Source organism: Artemia sp. Qi Xiang Cuo, chromosome 7, assembly GCF_049724085.1.
Source record: "Artemia sp. Qi Xiang Cuo chromosome 7, ASM4972408v1, whole genome shotgun sequence".
Classification (NCBI taxonomy): Eukaryota; Metazoa; Arthropoda; class Branchiopoda; order Anostraca; family Artemiidae; genus Artemia; species Artemia sp. Qi Xiang Cuo.
In genome coordinates, this window is record NC_142800.1 from 28661259 (window position 1) to 28687263 (window position 26005).

Sequence of the window (26005 nt, forward strand, 5' to 3'; positions counted from 1 at the left end):
CCAGTTTAGTATTCAACTGTTCTTGGAAAGTTTCTCTCAAATTCACATCCTGGAGTCTACTAACATCATAACTTCCCGGGAGGTAGTTACCCTTCCGGAATTTCAGCTTCAAATTAACCCTAGACACTACCAGATGGTAATCTTTACTTTTAACATCAATAATAGCACTCCTATATACCCTAGTATCTTGTATCAATCCTGCCTGTCTTCGGTTTACAATAACATAATAAGGTTAGCTGTCTCACCATCATGTGGACACCATGTTATCTTATGTGTCATTTTATGACCAAACACCGTATTGGTTATAACTAGATTGTTATACCTACAAAATTAAAACAGTCTGTAGCCATTGCTGCTTTCTTTTCCTACACCCAAATTATCTAGGCCAGGATACCAACTATCCCTATTTCTACCGACCTGGGCGTTAAAATCTCCTAATAAAAACACTATGTTTCTACCTGGGACCCTGTCTATTTGCTCCTCTAACTGTAAGTTAAATTCATCTGAGTCACTAGCATCTCCGTCAGCCGGGTCTACAGGGGCATATACTATTATAACTGATACCTTGAACTGTTTAGTCATAAAATAAGCGATTAGTATTCTATTTATTAATACCTTTCCATCCCAAACAAGACTTAGCAGCTTCCTTATTCATCATGAGCCCTACTCCCTGTCTATGGACCAGATCCTTCTTTCCTGAGTAAACAAATTCTATATCACCTAAATTCATGCTTCCTACAAATTCTATATGACCTAAATTCATGCTTCCTACCCCTGGGATATGGGTCTCTGAAACCCCTAATAATTCCAGTTCGAATCGTCTGAATTCGCTAGTCAAAATGTCGTTACGATTGTTATTTTTTAACGTCGTAACATTCCAAGTTCCAATTATCATGTTCTTCAAATCATTGAAACTATTTTGGTCTCAGGAAAAAGCAATGGTCCCGGGTACCAGTACTGGACGGGGACCAACACATCTGCTCAAGTATACACCGAAGCGCTTAAGCGGCTTAGAACTCGACAGCAAGAAGTCCCTGGACCTCCAGTATGAATGGAGGCTTTGTGCAATCCTGGGTCCATCTTTGTCACAACATGGTTTTCAGCACTTGGCGATGCTCTTCTATCAACAAGAGTCAAAATTCGGCACAGACAGTCTCAAGCCTATTACCTCCGACTCATTATATATTCATGCCTAAAAGTATTATGCTACTACGGAGAGGCAATCCATAATAGATAAATTAACTAGAAAAAGGTTTTTCAGCCCGAAAACGCCTACCAAAACAGACCCAGCCCAGAAGAATTAGTCATTAATCAGAATCCAGTGGAAATACTGTGTTGTTTACTAGGCTATAATTTCCTCGAGGGGCACCACTCCTCAAGTGGGAATAGAGTTGACCACAAGATCCCCAGTCTCGCAGGTTCCCCAAAAGGGTCGAGGCAGCCCTTTGCAGAGGCCGTTGTCCAAATATCTGGATCTTACGCCCTGCCGTAGTTGTCCTCCTATAGAGGATCTTCCCACTATGGGGCTCTGCATCACCATGCAATTTAACCATTTACTGGGAGAAGGTTTGTAATGCATGGGATTTGTGCATACGCCGGTGGGCCCCGTTGAGTGTACGTATGAGGAGCCTTCTTCCTTCACCTGTATTTACGACCCCAGACGAGAGTGCACCAGTTTCTATTATTGACCCCCAGGGACAAGGCCCCCTTGGTCCGTTCCTCCTATGATTACGCCCTACATATAAGTATGGCGTTCCCCTATCGCCACCCGGGGTCTCGGTGATTGGCCGGGGGTGGCCCCTACTGAGCTTTAGACTCATAAATATATAGATATATATAGAATAAAGTTTATGCGAGAAGGGAGAAAGAAATAAAGAATGATAAGAAAAAAGAATAAAGAGAATAATAGAGAAATAAAGAATACGAGAAGTCGTGATTGTATAAATAAATTTTATTGCGATAAGCGATAGAAAACTAAAGAATGTTAAGAAATAAAGAATAAAAAGGATGATAGAGAACTAAAGAAAATAGAGACTATGAAATGTCGGTAGAATAAATGACTGTAGAATAAAGTTTATGCGAGAAGTAAGAAGAAAAAAACGCTAATGTTTTTGCAAAACATTTAAAAAAGCTTATTATTCTAAATAACCGCCCCGTGTGTTTCAGGAGTCGTTCTTAAGGAATCGGGACAAAAAGTAAAACTTTAGCGTAAAGAACGAGGTATTGAGGAGAGGGCAGCCCTCCTCATATAAGTAATAATTTCGGTTCGTTTTAAGTTTTGATATTGCTTCTTACTTTCATTTGAATTTTTTTTATTTAAAATTTGATCGTTTTTAAACAATGCTTGGAAATTCGGCTCCCCCTCCAGGGAGAATTCCTTCTCCCCCTGACCTTCCCTCAATGGAAAGTTGTTCCTACGAAAAATACACCCCCCCCCCCCCGCCATAACAATTCCTCTCAGGCAGTTCCATTCTGGCTGAAAATTACCCCCAAAAAATTTCTTGTGGACGGATCCAGGTGGTTTCTTAGTGCACTTTCATTTGAAAAAGACTTATTATAATCAGGATTGTTTTTATAATCATGCCGGAGATCCCTTCCTCCGTGGAGAAGTTTTCCCGCAAATATTCCGCCCTCAAAAGTTACTCCCGCGGAAAATTCTCTCTGGAGAACTTATCCCGTAGAAAACTCCCCCATGGTGAATTTGTCCCGTGAAAAATTCCCCCTCCTACGGAAAGATACTCTAGAAACCTCCAACCCAGTGAACTCCCCCCCCCTCCTACAATTCCCCGTAACATCTGCACATGTAAAATTGAGTCGGTAAGCCGGATATGCTGAATCTGATGGTGTGATTTTCATTGACTTTGGGGGGTGTCCCCCCTTCTTTCGAAAATCAGAAATATTTTCTCATGTGCGTTGCTTTTGATGGGTCAATTAAACGATGAATTTTGTATACTTTAAGTAAACATAAAAATTTGATTTTTTGTTTATATGTTCATTGTTATCAAGACTGTCTCTTTCAGTTTCGCTTACTTATAAGATTTGTGGCTATTTCTTATCTTATGGGGGAAAATGTTTGGCTGCAATTAAAAAAAATTGTCACGGAAGAAATCGCTCAGTTCGTGTGCGAGGACGTTCCTGACAATATCTTATGGTTGTTGCTTTAAATTGCTCTTTCTCAAGTTTAAGAAAAATCTTAGCAAAAATAAAATATCAAAAATTATGGAAGACATTAACACTGTCTTCCATAATAAAAATAAAAATTACTTAATAAAAATTAAGTGTAAAGAATTTTTTAATTTTATTCCTTGAGACAGTAGGGATCGAACCTGAACGCCTTCTGTCAAGCGGCGCAGTCGTATCCACTATGCTGTCCCAAGGTACTTTGATTTAGGATTTATTCACAAATTGACTTGAAATCAATTTCAACTGCTGATTTCAGTTGAAATTACAAGTCATTGACAGCGGCATATTTTAAATCAAGATCATAAGTTTATCATCAGGTTTTTACCAAATTAAACACCGTTTTACTAAAGTTTTGATTAAATTAAAGACAATTAGGAAAATCCCCATAAACCTTTATTGTCACTGTAAGCCTTTATTGACTAGAGTCCTTTGATAAGGGGTTTTGTGGGAGCTGGCGTCCCCCCCCCTACCGGAAAATACCCCCGTGAAAAATATCTGTTTCTTGTCGGTTAAACGGAACAAGCTCAAGAATTATGCTGTCTAAGTTCTGACAAAATCAGTGTGCCTCTCTGCAGTCGGTTTTAATTTTCTTATTTTTAGTGAGAAAACTACGACGTAGGTATATCTTAATTAAACGTTTAATATTTAGAGCTGGTTAGGGGTTAGGTTAAGTTAGGTTAGGTATTTAATATAATACGTTCAAGGACGGCCTGCTTTTGATAATTCTCTGTTGGTGTTTCCATAATTTTGTTACAAGAGTTTTTTTTGTTTATTATTAATCAAAAACACTTTTTGCACAAAATAAGTTTTTCAAAAAAAAGTAAAGAACTCCATCCAACCAAAAATGAACAAAAATAGTATCAAATAACTTACCAAGCATACAGATACCAGGGAACAGCATCAATACATAAATGAAACCCAAAACAAACAGAAATTAAATCTTGTTATATGATCTTTAGACTATTTTGAATAGAATGGCTATCACAAAATTTCTATTAGACGCATTTTGGGACAATATGACGTGTGTGTAGGGGGGAGAAGGTAGCTGCCCTCTGATTACTTTGACTCTGAAAAAGAGCACTAGAGCGTCTGATTACCAATCCAATGAGCTCCCCTAATAAATTATATTCTATTCTATCCTCATAGGCATAATTTCCAGACCTTTCTGATAGGCTTGACAAAATGGCTATATCAAACTTTTTATTGGAAGTGCTTTTGGAAATAGTCGGCATGGTGAGAGACATTTGCCATCTAATCACTTTTGACAAATAAAAAAGGCACCAGCCCTCTCAATTTTCAATCGAATGAGCCTTTTTTGAAGCTTCTACCACAAAACCTTCTATAAAACGGTATATGCCCCAGAGGCATAACTTACGACCCTTGTCCTGAGGGCTATAGGGGGAGGGTTGTTATCCTCAACGACATAATTTCCAGACCTTTTAACTACGTCGAAGAAAATGGCCGTATGAAATGTTGATCGGAAATGTTTTGGGAAATGATGGGCGTCGGGGGGGGATTCTCCCTCTGATTGATTTTGAATATTAAAGAGGGCAATAGCCCTCACTATTTCCAAATGAAAGAGCCCTTTTTGAAGTTTTTACGACAACGCTTTCTATATAACATTATATGCCCCCCAGGGCATAACTTACAACCTTAGCCCTGAGGGCTGTTGGGTGTCGTCATACTCAAAAACATAATTTTTGGACCCTTCAACTACGTTCAACAAAATTTCTATATCAAGCTGATCGGAAGTGTTTGGGGAAATGATGGGTTTGGGGGGGGGGCATTCGCCATCTGATCGCTTTTGACTATTAATAAGGGCACTAGCCCTCTCAATTCCGAATTGAATGAGTCCTTTTTGAAGTTTCTACGACAACGCTGGCAAAGACCTAATTTCCAGAACTTTCAACTACGTTGAACAAAATGTCTATCTCAAAATTTTGATTGGATTTGTTTGGAGAAATGGTGGGTTTGCGAGGAGGGGGGGTTAGTTGCCCTCCAATCACTCTTGACTATTATAAATGACACTAGCCCTTTGAATTATCAATTAAGCGAGCCCTTTTATAAGTCTACAAAACGCTTTCTAGATAAACCTAATATGCCCCCAGAGTAAAACTTACAACCTTTGCCCTGAGGGGGTTGGGGGGTTTGTCATCCTCCAAGTCATAATTTCCAGAACTTTAAACTAAGTTGAACAAAATGCCCATCTCAAAGTTTTAATTGGATGTGTTTTGGGAAAAGGTAGGCGTGAGAGGGGGGTTAGTTGCTTTCCAATCACTTTCGGCAATTAAAAAGCGCACTAGCCCTTTCAATTTCCATTCAAATGAGCTTTTTTTGAAGTTTCTACGATAACGCTTTCTATGAAAACCTTATATGCCCCCAGGGTATAACTTGGAACCCTTGTGCTGAGGGCTCTGATGGATTATCATCCTAAATGACCTAATTTCCAGAAATTATATCGACGTTGAACAAAATGAATATCTCAAAATTTTGATTGGATGTGTTTTGGAAAATGTTGGGCATCAGAAGGGAGTTAGTTGCCCTCCAATTACTTTCAACTTTTAAAAAGGGCACTAGCCCTTTCAATTTCCAATCGAGTGAGACCTTTTTGAAGTTTTACGACAACGCTTTCTATAAACACCTTATATGCCCCCCAGGGCATAACTTGGTCTGACATAAGCCCCCCCCCCAAAAAAAAAAAGAAGAGGAAACAATGCAAATTCTCTGTAGGCAATAGTAAGAGAAGTTTCCTACATGGCACCAGACTTCCCCCAAACAAAGCCATCATGTTCATTACATTCTATTTGAGTAACATGTGGGAGCATCATTCTATAATGCTAGAACTTGGGATTAGCATAAGAACAAGTGTAGACTGGAGGTCAATGTGTAGTGAGGTAAGTGAGGTGGTGTAGCAAGGTGCTTGAACATTGGGTTGGACACCAGGAGCCAATAGGAGCCAATAGGAGGTGAGGGTATTGTTGTCAAAATAGATAAAAGTGTATTAGTCTGACAGAAATTTAATAGGGGGAGACCTCTTAGCCAGGTTTGGGTATATGGAGGAACTGAGAGGGTCAGCAAGAGGGAGTTTGTAATTCTTCTCTTGGATGGTGGTGAGACTCTGAGAAGGGATAAAGAAACTCTAATCCCTCTCATACAAAGATACACAAGGCTGGGTTCAAAAATTATGAACAACTGCTGGGCAGCATACTCTAGTCTGTCAGAACTCTGCTTTACTCACCACCACATAAATCACTCCAACCACTTTGTTGACCCTGAGGATGTGGCCATCCATACCCAATGTATTAGGAGACTATGGCACTCTCTGAAGAAAAATTGGAAAAGGTTGGGAATGAAGAGTTTGTACTTGAGGCAGTAATACATTGCTAGATTTCTCTTCCTCAAAACCTATGAGCCCAAAGAGTGCATACATTATTTTTTAATTGAAGCTAGAAAGCTTTACTTCCCTGTGTCAGAGCCCTCACTTCCCAGAGCTACAGAGGCTGAAACCAATCAAGGAGCATATTCTGATGAAGGAATATGTGGCTGGTTTCTGATTTGAAGATTGAAGGAATTTCTCCTATTTTTTTCACTTTTAAAATTATTGTTAAATTTAATTTTTTCATATTTTTCTGTTTTCATGAAAAACATTTGGCAAATTTGCAGTGGGTCATATAATTTAGCTATGATGAAAGTGAAAACGTTGTTTGAAGCCTTTACTTTCAACTATTACAAAGGGCACTAGCCCTTTCAATTTCCAATCGAGTGAGACCTTTTTGAAGTTTTACGACAACGCTTTGTATAAAACCTTATATGCCCCCCAGGGCATAACTTACAAACCTTGCCCTGGGGGCTGTAGGGGGAGTTTCATCCTCAAAGAAATAAATTCCGGACCTTTCAACTACGTTGAACAAAATGTCTATCTCAGAATTTTGATTGGATGTGTCTCTGAAAATGGTGGTTGTGAGAGGGGGTTAGTTCCCCTCCAATCACTTTCGACTATCAAAAATGCCAATAGCCCTTTGAATTTCCAATCGAATGAGCCCTTTTTGAAGTTTCTACGATAACACTTCTACAAAAACCTTATATGCCCCCAGGGCATAACTTACAACCCTTGCCCTGCGGGGTTCTGGGTGGTTGGCATCCTCAAAGACCAAACTTCCAGAACTTTCAACTACGTTTAACAAAATTGCTATCTCAAAATTTTGATTGTATGTGTTTGGGAAAATGTTGGGCATGAGAGGGGGGTTTCTTGCCCTCCAATCGCTTTCGACTATTAAAAAGGGCACTAGCCCTTTGAATTTCAAGCTTTCCATAAAAACCTTATATTCCCCCAGGGAATAACTTATAACCCTTGCCCTGAAGACTGTGGGGGAGTGTCCTGCTCAAAGATATTATTTCCAGAACTTTCAATTGCGTTTAACAAAATGGCTATCTCAAAATTTTGTTTGGATGTGTTTGGGGAAATGGTGGGTGTGGAAAGGGTGTTAGTTGTCCTCCAGTCACTTTTAACTATTAAGAAAGACCCTGGCCCTTTCAATTTCCAGTTAAATTACTTCTTTTCGAAGTTTTTACAACATCTCTTTCTATAAAAAACCTCAAATGCCCCCAGCGTATTCCTGGACCTGTTTGATCGGACGATTGTGGGGGGGGGTGTCATCCTCAAAGACCTAATTTCTAGAATCTTCAACAACGTTGAAAATTATAGCTGTCTCAAAATTTTTACTGGATGTGTTTGGGAAAAAAGTGGGCGTTAGAGAGGGGGGGGGGGGCTAGTTGCCCTCCAATCACTTTCAACTATTAAAAAGGGCACTAGCTCTTTGAATTTCCAATCGAAAGAGCCCTTTTTGAAGTTTCTACGACAAAGCTTTCTATAAAAACTTTATATGTCCCCAGGGCATAACTTGCAACCCTTGTCCTGGGGGCTGTGGGGGGAGTATCCTCCCCAAAAACATAATTTCTATCTGGAAATCAACTATGATGAACAAAATGGCTATCTCAAAATTTTGATTGGATGTGTTTGGGGAAATGGTGGGCATGGAAGTGGGCATAAAAAGAGCACTAGCCATTCCAATTTCCAATCGAATTAGCCATTTTCGAAGTTTCTACGACAACTCTTTCGATACGAAGTGCCCTGGTCTAGAAAAAAATAATACATTGTACCAACATCTTTCTTTACTTAGGCAGCGCTATGATATCTAAAACCCATCTTCAGCCATGTAAATAAGTAAAATAAATATATAAATTTAAGTTACGATAAAAACGAGAAAATTAAAACTAAAACCAACAGTAAAACATTCCCAACATCATGACTTAGGGCCGAAACATTCAATTAGTTCGTTCTACTATTTACTGCCTTTAGAACTTCCTCTTTGGATTATCCTCTTTATTGTTTGGTTTGATCATATTTTAACTTTTGTTTTTCAAATTTAACGCTTCTGGGTATTATTTAGTTTCTATTACAGACAGATGAGGATTCTGATGAAGATGATGACAAGTATGCTGACAGCGTTGACATGCCCGGAACAAAAGTGGATTCCAAGCAGAGGATTACTGTCAGAAATTTACGTATTAGAGAAGATACAGCCAAATATCTACGAAATTTGGATCCGGAATCCGCGCATTATGATCCTAAGACAAGGTCAATGAGGGAGAATCCTTATGAAACAACGGGAAAAAGTCACGAAGAGTAAGTCATCTGAATTTAAATCTAAATTCCATTGCAGCTTAAGTGCTATTGAATGCATGGTTCTTGAATCTTTTAGAAAATAAGGGGGTTAGCCTAACAAAAATTTTGCCGTATTTCAGGTTGTTTTTTTTTCGGGGGGGGGGGGGATAAAGTTTCAATGGGAGGACTGAAAATAACTGATCCAATAAAATAATGCAGCAGATATTTTATAGTATGCACCGTAAACCTAATTATGTGTGACAAGCTATGCATTTTCGTTTTAACGCATGCGCCGTATTTTTCTTTCATGTCATCATAGCATTTTGATGTTGTTTTCAAAATTTAAATTTTCAAAAACCCGTTATTCTATTAAAAAACAATGAATATTTGTGTAAGTTCGTTTGCAGCAATGAATATTAGAAGCTTTTTTTTTTTTTTTTTTTTTTTTTTTTTTTTTACCGAAGATCCGTATAGACAAGCAAAATCAGGGATCAGATGTCGCATGCATACCAAAAAAAGCTATAAATCTTTAACAGAAGAAGAAAAATGTATTTGTCCCCGTAGATTTTGCAATGCCACAATTGTTCATTCTAATGGTAACTTTGATTTTAAATTTCCTGCCATTTATTTTGCGAGATTCGGGGAATTACAGAAGAAAACAGATAAAGAAAAGATAGGAAACTATTGTTGGGCAATGTTAAAATGAAGTAGATGAGTTCAGCTCCATTTGCAATTAATGGGATCCATAAATATTGAAAAAGAAAATGTTTTTCACGTTCCGAAAATTTTAGATTATGAAGACACTTCTTGTGGTGTCCCAGCGTGGCATTTTAAACTGCTACAGCTACTACTACTACTTCTAACAACTCACCGCAGCATCAAGCCGCCTGTGGCCAGCACAGCTACGCACGCTCCTCCTCCATCCTAATCTATTCAAAGTCTCCCTCTTTACACCTTCCCAGGAAGTTCCTATTTCCTTAAAACTTTCTTTACGACACCCTCCCATCCCAACCGTCGATGACCTGCTTTCCTTTTAGCCCTAGACGGTTGGCCGAAAAGGACAATCTTTGGCAACATTTCATCCTTCATCTGCAGAACATGCCCTAGCCATCTACATTTTAAACTGCTACAACGTTCTAATTACAATTCCTAATGCAACGATGGAATTTGAATTAGAATTCACTGAAGACCCATGTCTTGATACTTGTCTTTTAGAAGAATCATTTTTTTTTTAACAGACGGCGACGATAGATGACATCAATGGTATTTTCTGCCGTATATGATCACCTCCCTAAAAGTTTAATAAAATGATAATCTTTCAATCACTGAAAATAAAAAGTAATAATAAAGTTTAATCTTGTAAGTTTAATAAAGGATGAGTGACCAAACTAGATCAGATTCAGTTGAATTACACCAATTAGGCAATAAGTGTTGTATAATAATATAAATAACAACAATAAAACGATTTTGTTTTCAAAGCCTTACACGGTCATGCCAATCAGTGGCAGTTCTTGTCATAATAAGGCACTAAACATACAAAACATACATAATTATACATTGTCATACATAATTATACATTGATTTGAAATATCACAGATTCAAACTAAACAGAGTCAAACGAATAAAAAGAATAATGAAATAAAGCAAATAAATATATCCAATTATTGACGAGTGGGTGCAGAATTAAAAATCTTGACGAACGAGGGAACAAAGCTACTTGCGAACCGCATATGCCGTGCGGTTACCAGCTGAATTTTTGGCACTGGTTGAGCTACATGTCGTGGGAGCCTTTGGCGCGAATGGAGATGCTCAGGGGGGAGGATTTCACGAAGCCGCGGATTTTCCAAATACCGGCACCAAATTTAAAACAGAACTCTACACGGTGTGTCGAAAGAGTTGTAAGTAAAAATTGTTTTAAAATGGACTTTCGGAGATTTAGACACTATCAGAAGAGCTCGGTTTTGGATCCTTTCCAAGCGGTCCTTCACGTCCGAAGTCAGGCCGTAATGCCAAACGGGACAAGCATATCTACCAGTGGTCTGAAAAATGTAAGAAAAATACGCAATGGATGGGGGGGGGGGGTGTTGAGACACCATGACGAGCAAGGAGTTTTAAAGAAAGGATGCCTGTGTCTGATTTTCCCACTTCAGGTCATGTGTGAGATATATTCCTGAGAATTTGATATCCATGATGCCTGAAACATTTTGTAAAGCAAAGGATGAACTGTCCCTCTGAAAAGAAAAAGTTAATACGAGTGATTTTTCACGATTGACGATCATTTTGTCCTCCCCAGCTTGGCCTGATAAACTCGCTATTATTCTGTCTGCCTCACTTGAAACACTTTTCACCTAGCTCCAGTACGGATAGATCATCTACGAACTTAAAGGGATCCGACTCATCATTTGCCAACTCATTTACCATAACCCAAAAAGAAGGAGAAGGCCTAAAATTCTTCCCTGGGGAACTCCACAGTAAATTGGCTGGGGATCAGAATAGGCAGATTTGCAGCATATTCTTACGAAATATGCAACAACATTAAAATTTGTCAATAGCTTGCGAATAAGGGTTCTATGACAGATCAAATCAAATGCTTTCTTTAGGTCAATCGCAATGAGGTTGAACCAGCGTTCTGGTTCATCTAGATGCTTTAAAATCTTATCAAGCAAACTAACTAAGTAATGGCTTGTCGAAGTCTTGGGAATATTATCGAATTGTTGAGGGTCATTTTTATGCAGAATAAAAGTTTGTATACAGAAAGCTGATAATAGAATGGAGACTGACTACAAAATAAGAACAATATATTGTAGAACACTAGTTCGAACTCTGAAATTTGAACTTGAAGGGATCATTACAAGAAGCAGAGTTGTTGAACAAATGAAATAAAGCAAGTAAATTATTAATTATGTATTATTTACCATTATTGTAGAATAGTATGAAATGAAGACTGTTTTATATGGTTTTATACTTGTACATTAATCATCAACTCAAGAATATAGTAAATAGTAGCGCTTGAAATAAACCAAATTTGGTATATCGTAGTAAGGTCAATAGCTATAATTATTACAAGTTGTAATAATTACAAAATGCTTAATATATATTTATCCACCAATCAGAAACAGTGTTTAAGCTTTCGATGCTATTTCAAAACACTTTCTCCAAATTTTAAGGGTGAAAACCCTGACTAAATTTTTTAGTTTGACTCCAAACAGTCACGTAGTCAGAACTGAATAATCCAGGGCTCATCTCTGAAATATGATAGGTTACATGTGAATGTTAATCCTGTGAGAGCGCAGTGGATTCATCTTTCCTTAGTAATACTTGGCCCGGTGTTTAATCCCATCTGTCACTACGTTGGGTGACAGGCTTGCTACCTGTCTCTGTTGAAAAATACGGGGCAACTGGAACATCGACAATTGCCGACCTCCTATGCACCATCAGTGGCTTTGGATTATCTTTACCATCTTCATCCTTTATATATGAAGGTATTGTTTTGGGGAACATAATGGCCTTACCCGATATTCCTGGAATAGAGAGCAGACTAGCACAATTCAGATCCCTCAATATCAAGGACGGCCGACAATGTTAAGGTCCCCATTTGATTTTTGTCTTTGCTGCAAAGCTTTATGCTTCGATTTTGTCTCCAGTAGTGCTGTCCTAAGGGTCAAACCTACGCCCTTCCTGACCTTAAACCTATACCCGTCTGACTAGGTGGCTGCCACCTAGTCAGACTTTCTACAAAAAAGTAGACATTCGGGCAAGTCAGAAAACGGGTTAGAAATTTGGAGAAACGTCAGAAAGAGTCCAATTTTTCTCTTTTTAAGCAAGCCCACTCTGCTTCAAATAGGCAGAAATTCTGTGTTTTTGGTCAAGAAAGGTGTGTGAGATTGCTTTTCTGTCTTTCCTTCACATGATTAATTGCAGGGATTGATTAACCTTATTCCTTCCTTTCTCTTCGTCATTTCTGACTGATGATGTTCCCTTAATTTAATGTCTTTCTGATTTCTGAAGAAATCGAAGGAGAAGTATTGGTTTTTCAACAGCTTTACTAACAATTGTTTTTCTTAACATCAATCGACGTGGCTCTTTTTTTAATGTGTTTCTTAACAATAATTTTTCTTAGCATCAATCGACGTGGGTCTTTTTTTATGAGTTTCTTAACAATCGTTTTCCTTAACATCAATCGTTGTGGGTCTTTTTTTATGTGTTTCTTAACCATCGTTTGTCGTAACATTAATTGACGTGGGTCTTTTTCTATGTGTTTCTTAACAATCATTTTTCGTAACATCAATCGGCGTGGGTCTTTTTTTATGTGTTTCTTAACAGTCGTTTTTCTCAACATCAATCGACTTGGGTCTTTTTTTTATGTATTTCTTAACATCAATTGACGGGGGTGTTTTTTTATATGTTTCTTAACAATTGTTTTTCGTAACATCAATCGACGTGGGTCTTTTTTATGTGTTTTTATGTGTTTCTTAAGAATCGTTTTTCTTAACATCAATCAACGTGGGTCTTTTTTTTATTTGTTTCTTAACCATCGTTTTTCGTAACATTAATCGACGTGGATCTTTTTTTATGTGTTTCTTAACAATCGTTTTTCGTAAGATCAATGGACGTGGGTCTTTTTTTATGTTGTTTCTTAACAATCGTTTTTCGTAACATCAATCAACTTGGGTCTTTTTTATGTGTTTCTTAACCATCTTTTTTCGTAACATCAGTCGACGTGGGTCTTTTTTTATGTGTTTCTTAACAATTGTTTTTCGTAACATCAATCGACTTGGGTCTTTTTTATGTGTTTCTTAACAATCGTTTTTCGTAACATCAATGGATGTGGGTCTTTTTTATGTGTTTCTTAATAATCGTTTTTCGTAACATTAATCGACGTGGTTTTTTTTTAAGTGTTTCTGAAAAATCGATTTTCGTAACATCAATCGAATTTGGTATTTTTTATATTTTTCTTAACATCAATCGACGTGGGTCTTTTTTATGTGTTTCTTAACAGTCGTTTTTCGTAACATCAATCCACGTGGCTCTTTTTTATGTGTTTCTTAACAGTCGTTTTTCGTAAAATAAAATGACTTGGGTGTTTTTTTATGTGTTTCTTAACAATCGTTTTTATTAAAAACAATCGGCGTGGGTGTTTTTTATTTGTTAATTAACAGTCGTTTTTATAAAAATAAATAGTTGTGGGTGTTTTTTTATTTTGTTTCTTAAAATTATTTTTTCGTAAAATAAATCGACTTGGGTCTTTTTTTATGGGTTTCTTAACAATCGTTTTTCTTAACATCAATCGACTTCGGTCTTTTTTTTTGTGTGTTTCTTAACAATCATTTTTCTTGACATCAATCGACGTGGGTCTTTTTTAATGGGTTTCTTAACAGTCGTTTTTCTTAACATCAATCGACAATGTTTTTTCACGTCGGTCTTTTTTTATGTGTTTCTTAAAAATTGTTTTTCGTAACATCAATCGACCCGGGTCTTTTATGTGTTTCTTAACAATCGTTTTTCGTAACATCAATCTACCCGGGTCTTTTATGTGTTTCTTAACAATCGTTTTTCGTAAGATCAATCGACGTGGGTCTTTTTTTATGTTGTTTCTTAACAATCGTTTTTCGTAACATCAATCAACTTGGGTCTTTTTTATGTGTTTCTTAACCATCGTTTCTCGTAACATCAGTCGACGTGAGTCTTTTTTTTATGTGTTCCTTAACAATTGTTTTTCGTAACATCAATCGACTTGGGTCTTTTTTATGTGTTTCTTAACAATCGTTTTTCGTAACATCAATCGATGTGGGTATTTTTTTTTTTTTTATTAATAATCGTTTTTCGTAACATTAATCGACGTGGTTTTTTTTTGTGTTTATTAAAAATCTATTTTCGTAAAATCAATCGACTTTGGTATTTTTTATATTTTTATTAAAATCAATCGACTTGGGTCTTTTTTATGTGTTTCTTAACAATCGTTTTTCGTAAAATCAATTGACGTGGGTCTTTTTTTATGTGTTTCTTAACAATCGTTTTTCTTAACATCAATCGGCGTGGGTCTTTTTTTATGTGTTACTTAACAGTCGTTTTTCTCAACATCAATCGTTGTGGGTGTTTTTTTAATTTTTTTCTTAACAATAGTTTTTAGTAAAATCATTCGACTTGGGTCTTTTTTAATGGGTTTCTTAACAGTCGTTTTTCTTAACATCAATCGACATGGTTTTTTCACTTCGGTCTTTTTTTTTTGTTTTTATTAACAATCGTTTTTCGTAACATCAATCGACTTGGGTTCTTTTTTAATGGGTTTCTTAACAATCGTTTTTCTTAACATCAATCGACTTCGGTCTTTTTTTTGTGTGTTTCTTAACCATCATTTTTCTTGACATCAATCGACGTGGGTCTTTTTTATGTGTTTCTTAACAGTCGTTTTTCTTAACATCAATCGACATGGTTTTTTCACGTCGGTCTTTTTTTATGTGTTTCTTAAAAATCGTTTTTCGTAAAATCAATCGACCCGGGTCTTTTATGTGTTTCTTAACAATCGTTTTTCGTAACATCAATATACCCGGGTCTTTTATGTGTTTCTTTACAATCGTTTTTCGTAACATCAATCGATGTGGGTCTTTTTTTATGTGTTTCTTAACAATTGTTTTTCTTAACATCAATTGACGTGGGTCTTTTTTTATGTGTTTCTTATCAATCATTTTTCGTAACATCAATCTACCCGGGTCTTTTATGTGTTTCTTAAAAATCGTTTTTCGTAACATCAATCGACCCGGGTCTTTTATGTGTTTCTTAACAATTGTTTTTCGTAACATCAATCTACCCGGGTCTTTTATGTGTTTCTTAACAATTGTTTTTCTTAACATCAATTGAAGTGGGTCTTTTTTTATGTGTTTCTTAACAATTGTTTTTCTTAACGTCAATTGACGTGGGTCTTTTTTTATGTGTTTCTTTGTAATCGTTTTTCGTAACATCAATCTACCCGGGTCTTTTATGTGTTTCTTAACAATCGTTTTTCGTAACATCAATCGACCCGGGTCTTTTATGTGTTTCTTAACAATCGTTTTTCGTAACATCAATCTACCCGGGTCTTTTATGTGTTTCTTAACAATCGTTTTTCGTAACATCAATCGATGTGGGTCTTTTTTTATGTGTTTCTTAACAATCGTTTTTCTTACCATCAATTGACTTGGGTCTTTTTTTTATGTTTTTCCTAACAATCGTTTTTCTTAACATCAATCGGCGTGGGTCTTTTTTTAATGTGTTTCTTAACCATCGTTTTTCGTAACATCGATTGACGTGGGTCTTTTTTTATTTGTTCCTTAACAATTGTTTTTCGTAACATCAATCGACTTGGGTCTTTTTTATGTGTTTCTTAACAATCGTTTTTCGTAACATCAATGGATGTGGGTCTTTTTTATGTGTTTCTTAATAATCTTTTTTCTTAAAATTAATCGAGGTGTTTTTTTTTTGTGTTTCTTAAAAATCGATTTTCGTAACATCAATCGACTTTGGTATTTTTTATATTTTTCTTAACATCAATCCACGTGGCTCTTTTTTTAATGTGTTTCTTAACAGTCGTTTTTCTTAACATAATTCGACTTGGGTCTTTTTTAATGGGTTTCCTAAAAGTCGTTTTTATTAAAATCAATCGACTTCGGTCTTTTTTTATGTGTTACTTAACAGTCGTTTTTCTAAACAACAATCGTTGTGGGTCTTTTTTTAATGTTTTTCTTAACAATCGTTTTTCGTAACATCATTCGACTTGGGTCTTTTTTAATGGGTTTCTTAACAGTCGTTTTTATTAACATCAATCGACATGGTTTTTTCACGTCGGTCTTTTTTTTATGTGTTTATTAAAAATAGTTTTTAGTAACATCAATCGACCCGGGTCTTTTATGTGTTTCTTAACAATCGTTTTTCGTAACATCAATCTACCCGGGTCTTTTATGTGTTTCTTAACAATTGTTTTTCTTAACATCAATTGACGTGGGTCTTTTTTTATGTGTTTCTTAACAATCTTTTTTCGTAACATCAATCGACCCGGGTCTTTTATGTGTTTCTTAACAATCGTTTTTCGTAACATCAATCTACCCGGGTCTTTTATGTGTTTCTTAACAGTCGTTTTTCTTAACATCAATTCACGTGGCTCTTTTTTATGTGTTTCTTAACAGTCGTTTTTCTTAACATAAATTTACTTGGGTCTTTTTTTATTTGTTTACTAACAATAGTTTTTCTTAACATCAATCGGCGTGGGTCTTTTTTTAATGTAATTCTTAACCATCGTTTTTCGTAACATCAATCGACGTGGGTCTTTTTTTATGTGTTTCTTAACAATCGTTTTTAGTAACATCAATCGACGTGGGTCTTTTTTATGTGTTTCTTAACAGTCGTTTTTATTAACATCAATCCACGTGGCTCTTTTTTTTGTTTTTCTTAACAATCTTTTTTATTAACATCAATTGACTTGGGTCTTTTTTTATGTGTTTCCTAACAATAGTTTTTCTTAACATCAATCGGCGTGGGTCTTTTTTTAATGTGTTTCTTAACCATCGTTTTTCGTAACATCAATCGACGTGGGTCTTTTTTTATGTGTTTCTTAACAATCGTTTTTCTTAACATCAATCGACGTGGGTCTTTTTTTGTTTATTAACAGTCGTTTTTCGTAACATCAATCGAAGTTGGTCTTTTTTTTATGTGTTTCTTAAAAATCGTTTTTCGTAACATCAATCGACGTGGGTCTTAGCGTGAAAGTATAAAAAGTAAGATTTTTTCCAATTTTTTTTTGGCGGTAGCCCTCCTATGGCTGTATAAAGATATTTTCTGTAGATGGATATGGTTCTTTCCGAAATTAGTTGATCCCTACGCTGAAATAGAAAAACTACAATATAAATTTTGAAATTTCTGTTGTAATTTTTACTCCACCGTGCTTTGCAATAAAAATATTTGACTTGTGGACGTCAAATTTTCTGAAATGGGATTTAAAATCGAATGAGTCACATAAATTCAGAAGTCTCTTGGTCACTTGACAAAACAGACTTATTAACTTTGCCTTCTGACTTTCTTGTGTCAGCAAGAAATGGTAATAAAAAACCAACTTTTCATGGAAGCTAAATTGAGGTTTCCGCCCTAGAAGCATTCTCATTCCTTGAATTGTTCAATTAGTTGGTGGACAGATTAGTGGATTACTAAAGAGAGGATGAAACAAAAGTTGCCTATTCTGTATCGTCGACTCAATCAGTCTGACAACTGAGATAATTATTCCGATCACCCAAGAAGTTTAGCTTTCTGGAAAGTTTACTTTCAAAGTCGTTATTTTCTTGCTTTTAATAGTTTACTTTTTTGGGTGTCTTTGTTCTGTATACACTCCGCGAGACTTCAGATGCTGGGAGGATTTCTTTATGATATGCAAGTACTTAAACTAAAAATAGATCCTTAAATTAGTTCATAGTAGTAGTATACGAAAAAGATCAATGTTGACCATATTGTAGTCAATGGCAAATCCGAAATTTCTTGGAAGGAGGGGAGGAGGTTAACTAAAATTTTGATGAATGTTTGGCTTGACAAGTTCTTATAAATGTAAGTGGAAATACATCCAAGCCAATTGGGGGTATTTTTCCCCTTGTGGTTGACATGTTAGTATAAATTGAACCAAATAGTGCAGGAAGCTAAACAGTGCGTAAGCCACAGAGAGGGGGGGTGTCGCCACCCCAAGGGCTGTCAGGAAAGGTTAATTGTAATTTTTTGCTTGAACTTGAAATTCTGGACTAAAGATTGAACCATTATCTAAAAATGCTTTGATAAATTGGATTCGATTCATTCAATGTACATTGTGACTTGTAGGTCATTCTAATCAATTCTGGGCATTTACTTTTTTTCTAATCAAATAAATTCAATCTGATTCTAAGAACTGTTTAGATGGAAACTTTCTGACCTTGTATACCTTGAAAAATATCGTGCATAACTGTATGCAGTTATGCAGTTTATGGTTGTAGCGGACGCCAAACAAAAAAAAAAAAAATTGGGGTGAAAAATCAGCCAAAAAAATAAGCTAAAAACATGTAGCACCGAAAATTTTAAGAAGATGTTGCTTTCCTTTGAAGGTGTAGTCTCTTTGGGAATCAACACATTGTTAATGCTTAAATTTTTACAGATGGATAGCCTTTTGAGATTTAAATAGTTACTTTGGCTCAGTTATTTTCAAGGTTCAACGTGGTAAAATGCCGAGAATGAATTACTGCCCTAAAAACTGTATAATTTTGAAACAACCAAAAGAGAAAATTGCGAAAATCGCAATTTTCAGGCAGGAATAGATCTAAGATGGGCCAAAGAGACAAAAAATGTTTTGGTTTTGGCATCCCTGGTACTTACGGTAGCTTAAGATAGGTACGAAGACGGTATTACAAGGTTTTTGTAAATTCTTTACCATTTCTGTTTGATTTTTAGGGTTGATTATGCTGGTGAAAACTTTGTCCGGTTTTCTGGTGACACAGTTTCTCATGCTCAGACACAAATGTTTGCTTGGGAAGCACACAAGTCTGGTATAGACGTGAATCTTCTAGCTGAGCCTACTAAAATCGAAGCTCTCAAGAAAGAATTTATGGTTAAGAAAGAGGAGATCAAAAAGGGAATACAACATGGTATTCTTGAGAGGTATGGAGGTAAAGAACATCTCCAAGCGCCACCGAAAGAGCTTTTACTTGCTCAGACGGAACAGTATGTGGAGTATTCGAGGAGTGGTAAAATTATTAAAGGTAAGAATTTCTTGCTTCACTTAGTTTCCTGTAGTATTGCTACTATTAACAATTTGCCATAGTAACCTGAAGTCGACACAGCCGCATAGAAACATCAAATTAGGCTCTTGGCCATCAAATGTCCTGAAATATAGTTTATATATATAGAAATATAGTTATATAGAAACATAGTCAAAATACAACTTTGTACATCCTGGCTATCAAAAGTTCACATCAAAGTGCTTCAAAGCATCAAAAGTGCTTCACTTAGTTTGCTCTGCTATTGCTATTACTAAGAATTCGCCATAGTAACCTGAAGTTGACACAGTAGCACAGAAACATTAACTGCCTAGTAGTAAGAGGGGATTTAAGGATTTAAGATTTTTTCCTGCTAAGAAGGTGTAGGCTAGTGAATAGGATTAGGTTCTGGGAACGTTTTGTGAAGAATCCAGGAGTGCGGCTAAGCAAATCAGCTTATTCAGAAGCTATTAGAGATGAGTCCAAGTTCATGGCCGTACCTAGTAAGGAGGATTCTAAAGGATTGTGGAGTGGGAGAAATATGGAAGAACGGATTAGGTATGTATAATGAGTGGCAACTGTGGTAGAAAATTTTTTATGAAATCCAGAGATACAGGTACGGTAGTCTGAAAGAAGCCTTTTGATTCCCTGTGCACTCTGCATGGAAGTAATTGTGTACAGTCTTTCCTGGAGCCCTGTGCACCTCTCTTAAATATGGGGTAGAGAGGTGTTTGGGCAAGAAGAAAATATCTAGGGAAGAGGCAAAGGTATGATGGTCCTCACTTTTGCCCTATCTGTGAAGATATGGATAAAAGTGAAGGTCATTTCAGGCGTGAGTGTGAAGAATCGAATGATTTGTGAAAGGAAGTGTTTGGAGACTGTAGGTTTGATGGAAGATGGCTGAAGATTATAGTGAGTGATTAGTGTTTTGTATGCGTTGAAGAGTTATGACAATTTCTCAGGCCAATAATGGAGCACAGAAATTGATTTTTGCAATTTGTATCAGGTTTTTGTTTATGTAATATTAATTGATTAGAATTAAATTTTGAATTTTGAAAAAGAATAAATTACGTTTTGGCCTCTTATAGCAGTACAAGCTAGTAGATTATTGCTATCCTCTTCCCCTACTCTTTCTATCCATTCTTTATTCTAGTTTATTTTTTCACTCAGAGCTTCATATTTATTTCTCTTGAAGTATCCTTCTCATCTTTGTTGGGACGTAAAAATTACCAATGAAGCGCCCTGACATATTGACTTCCGGGATTAAGTTACCTGGGATATTGAAAACAAATTAATAAATGCTAAAGACTCATCAAATCTAGCTGGATGCTCTTGGCAACAGATTTAAAGTATTGCGAAACCTGGGAATTCTGATATTTCGGCCTCATCGAAGACAATAAGCTATTAACTGAGTGTTATCACCTGACTATTTTGAATCAACAGTCGTGAATGTCTTTAGAACATCAAATGAAGTTTAATTGAAAAAAAAAAGGCAATTTCTTGCTAAGGGTAATTTTACTCTGATAAATCAATTACTTTATATAGATGTTCAAGAGAGAGAGAGAGCGTCTTTTCTGGCTACGGATTATGCTTCCTTTTGAGTCCCTGCGACTGAGTTCAAGATATGATTAGATCGAAACTTTACCCAAGAAGTTAAGTTTTTGAGGGAGGTTAGGATTGGAAAAATAATTGAATTTTCTCGTATCCCGTTAGTTTTTTGTCTTTTATTTTGCAAAAAATCTTACAAAAAGCTGAAGAAACTGTTTGTCTTTTTGATAAATCGATAAATGTACAAAATTAATTTCTTTCACAAAAATTTTGATTTCCGAGCCTGATCCAAGTAGAAACACATTACAGGATATGTTTAGAGTTGTAATGGATTTGAAAAATGGAAACGAATACTAGTCTTTGCCTCTATTTTATTTTTTAGTTTTTGTAGATTAAACTTTGGAGTTTCCTATTTATTTTACTTATTATGTAATTTTCTAATTTTCATATACTTTCGAGATGCCTTTGGCAAGATAACAACAAATTAGGGCCATGATGATAAATATAACTGGATGCTGTATTTTGTCGTGAATAAAAAAAAGAATATAAAAGAATATAAAGAATATCAAGAATATAAAAACCAAGGTTTCCCAACTTCGGTTCTATTCTTTACTGAAAGAGAGGAAAATAATTATTTGTTTTGCTCACTCCAAGAAAGAGCAGGTTTCGGGTTTGTGCCAAAAACGTAAATTTCTAAAGAGAGCTTTTTTGTTATTTTAATTACAAAAAAAAAAAAAAAAACAACAACAAAATCCCGCCTTCCTGTTTTTGAAAAATACGTTGTTTTTGTAACTTTTGTGTTTGTTTTGAGGTTGGGATCATCCGGAAAAATCTGAGGGGAGGGTTTCCCCTCCGTTTGTGATCAACTGTGCTTGTTGTTACCTTGCTTTGCTGTGCAAAAAGTATGAACTTGCAATAACCATCAGTTTCCTTCAGCCGAGTTTTTTATGTTCGTTGTATCATAATATTAAAAATACAAGTTTTTTCAAGTGAAAGTAAGGAACAACATTAAAACTTAAAACGAACCGAAATTATTACGAATATGAAGGGGTCGCCCCCTCCTCAGCGCCTCGCTCTTTACGCTAAAGTTTGCCTTTTGGTTCTAAATATTTAAGAATGACTCCTGATACACAAGGACCATTTAATTAGAATAGTAAACTATTTTAAAAATTCAAGAAACACTTTAGCGTGAAGATTGAGGTGCTGAGGAGGGGGCAAACCCCTCATATAAGTAATAATTTTTGTTTGTTTTGCGTTTTAATGTTGCTTCTTACTTTCAGCTGAAAAACTTGTTTTTGTTTGTTTAATTTCTGATAGTTTTTTTTTTCATTAATACCGGGAAATCCAGCTCCCCTCTATGGAAAATTCCCTTCCCCGACAAAAACCCCATGTAAAGGTCCTCTAACGTAAACACCTCCGCAAGAAAATCCCTCCTTCCCCCGAAAATATCTTCATACTTTCCAATAGCCAATACTATATGTAAGCAATAAGCAAAGTTCATAATATGCAGCCCTTCCCTTGGAGGCTGTGGGGGGTCAAGTCATCCTGAAAGACATAGTTATTAGGTCTTTCGACCATGCTGAAGAATATGGCTGTCTCAAAATTTTGATCGGGCAATTTTGGATAAAAAAAAGTGAGTGGGGGGGGGGGGGGGCAAGCTGCCCTCCAATAGTTTTGTCTCTTAAAAAGGGCACTATAACTTTTGATTTTTGATCAAATGAGCCCTCTCCTGATCTTTTAGGATCGCTGGTTCGATAAGATCACCCCTGCAAAAAAAAAAAAAAAAAAAAAAAAAAATTAAACACGCATCCGTGATCTTGCTTCTGGCAAAAAATTCAAATGATAGATTTTTGTATATATGAGTTTGAAACATCTACAGTAGGGTTCTCTGGTATGCTGAATCTCATGGTGTAATTTTCATTAAGATCACTGAATTTTTTATGGGTTTCCTCCGCTTTTTAAAAGTTCAAATTTTCTCAGGCTCGTAACTTTTGATGGGTTTTATTTATTTTTATATTTTTATATTTGATGGGTCTAAACTTCATGAATTTTATATATTTTTAATAAACATCAAATTCGATTCTTTTGATATATCTATTATTATCAAGACTCTGTTTCTAATAGTTTTGGTTGCTATTGAGGCGCATTGCTCTTTACTTACAATTGGTTACTACGAACTGTTTGATTCTTGTCAATGACATTGTTTTATCCGAAAGTATCCCAAACTTCTTATATCCAACTTAAATCGATTGGCGATTCGTTCCTAAAGACAACCCTACTATGTTTTTTTTTTGTAAATTAAATAGGAAAGGGGTCTCTACTTTCCATAGTGGTATGAGCAAGACTTGTGTATTTGATTCATTTGTCCTTTATTTCGGGTCTTTCGAATTTTGTTCGAATCACAAATCCCTGAATCACAAAGGTGGTTTCATTAGAATAGATAGCTCTTTTGAAAGTACAAAAAAAAAACTTAAGCGTAAAGAGCGAGGTATTGACTAGGGGGCGAACCGCCTCATATACGTAATAATTTCTGTTCATTTTAAGTTTTAATATTGCTCCTTACTTTCAGTTGAAAAAAGTTGTTGTTTTTTTTATTTAATTTCCGATCCTTTTTCAAATAATGCTGGGAAATCCGGCACTCCCTTCATAGAAATATCCCTTCCCCCAAGGAAACTTTCTCCAAGGAAAGATCCTCCCACGTAACCCGCTTCTCCGGCCCCCGCTCAGAAAAAATCCCTCCTGAAAACGTCTGTATACTTCCCAATAACCAATACTATTTGTAAACAATTCGCAAAGTTCGTAACTTGCAGCCCTTCCCCTGGGAACTGTGGGGGACTAAGTCATCCTTACAGACATATTTATTAGATTTTCGACAATGCTTTTACTGTTCTAGTACACTAGAACTTTTAATTTCCGTTCGAATGATCCCTCTCACGATATTCTAGGACTACTGGATCGATACAATGACCCCTGGGAAAAAAAAATTAAAATAAATAAACACTCATCCGTGATCTTTCTTCTGGTAAAAAAATACAAAATTCCACATTTTGCAGATAGGATCTTGAAACATCTACAGCAGGGTTTTCTGTTACACTGAATCCGATGGTTTGATTTTCATTAAGATTCTATCACTTTTAGGGGGGTGTTCTTTTTTCGAAAATAAGGCAAGTGTTTTCAGGTTCGTAACTTTGGACAAGTTATACTAAATTTGATGAAACTTATGTATTTGAACTCAGCATAAAAATCCGATTTTTTTGATGTATCTACTGGTATCAAAATTTCGTTTTTTCGAGTTTTGGTTACTATTGAGCCGGGTCGCTCCTTACTTACAGTTTGTTACCACGAACTGTTTGATTTCACATTGTGTCTATCTCAATCATCAATCTCTATATTTGTTTATTATTTTACTCGTATTTTGATGATGAAGTACTTTTTGAATGAATCCTTTTTTCATTATTGATCGATTAAACCGTTGTGTTTGTTGAGTCCTTTTTCTGCTTTATTGTATCCTACTATGTGATAGTAATTATTAAACATGGTTTTACTTTGGGAATGCCTTAAATCATGGATTAATGAACATAAAGATACTTTAGTATGTTCAGTCCTTGGACTAAGATCATGGTCATGCCACCTCGGTAAGTTCCTAAAGTGCTACAATTGCCCAAATTTGCGTGCTGCACAGCGATTTTCGGTACTACAGTCAACAATTTTTTTTTGCATGGTTCGTTTCAGTGTACTTAGATTAATTTTTAGGTCAATTTTTTAATTTTGTTATTGCAAAGGAATAAAAATGTATCCTGAGCTGATCAGAACGCTGAATGGGAAAATGTACACGCACACGCATATCTCGTTTTATAATGTATTTAGATTATTGTTATGTATAAAAAATGTTCTGGCATATATTTTGATGCGCGACACATCCCGTAATTGCATTTTAAATGTCTTAAGTTTTCAGTTTGGTCATATAAGAGAAAAAGAGCTATATTCAATGTAGCACCTGCTACAGTGTTACTCATGACGAAATAGTGCTAAAATAGCACTTTCGTGCTACAGGTGGCAACCCTGACTAAGACTAGCATACTAGTTGTGACTGTAATGCCAGTTGTTAATTATAGCCCTGAGGCGTGAGTGCTTCAGAAGGTTGATGAAGATACGCTAGAGGGCTTCAAGAGGAACTTCATAAAGACAGTTTTAGGTAGGCTACTCGTTTGAATAAGCTTATGTCAAATGATAAGTTGCACAAAAAATGTGGCTTGATCCAGCTTTTTAGGGCTAAAAGGAACTAAAGATTAAGATGGTTAGATCACACTTAATGGATGATCAGTCGCCCAAAATCGTGCCTTTTGGCGATCCATTTGGAATCGAACGAATAGTAGAACATCCTCGAATTTTCTATAAAAGAACGGAAAAAAGTTAGAACTTCATGGGAGGAATTATAGAGTAAGGTTTTGAACAAATCGAGGTGAAAGAGGTGTATGCACAGCTGTGTTTGCCACAGTCTGCTAGTGGCTGTAATGAGTTGTCAGTAGCATTAGGAGTAGTAGTATGTTATTTGAGTCAACCTAACGAAAGATGTGAAGTGCATTTTCGGCGTTAAATCTTTTGTATTGCACAATCATTGGAACGGATAGTCGGTAGTACTCCGTAGTCCAACTTAAACATAGTTTTTGCAGAAAGAAATATTTCCTATAATTTCTTAGTAAAAAGTGTGCTTTAATTTTATTGGTTTATGTGTGTTATCCATTTTTATTAGCGAATCACAATATTCTTTAAGCATATGACAGAAAGGGTACAGGGGTGTCAATTGAGAAAAATGTAGGGGGGGGGGAGAGGTAAAAAATTTTCTTCACTTTTTTTATCAATAAAGATACAA

At 35.9% G+C, this 26005-nt stretch overlaps 1 protein-coding gene across 1 annotated transcript in view; it reads left to right on the plus strand.

Annotated features, from left to right (window-relative positions):
• The window catches only part of Slu7 (Pre-mRNA-splicing factor Slu7), a 65901-nt gene that overhangs the window by 15514 nt on the left and 24382 nt on the right, over positions 1–26005 (plus strand). Inside the window, exons 5-6 of the mRNA XM_089092165.1 lie at positions 8646–8869; positions 19280–19587. Of these exons, the coding sequence (XP_088948291.1) occupies positions 8646–8869; positions 19280–19587 (532 nt within the window). The remainder of the gene's footprint in view (positions 1–8645; positions 8870–19279; positions 19588–26005) is intronic.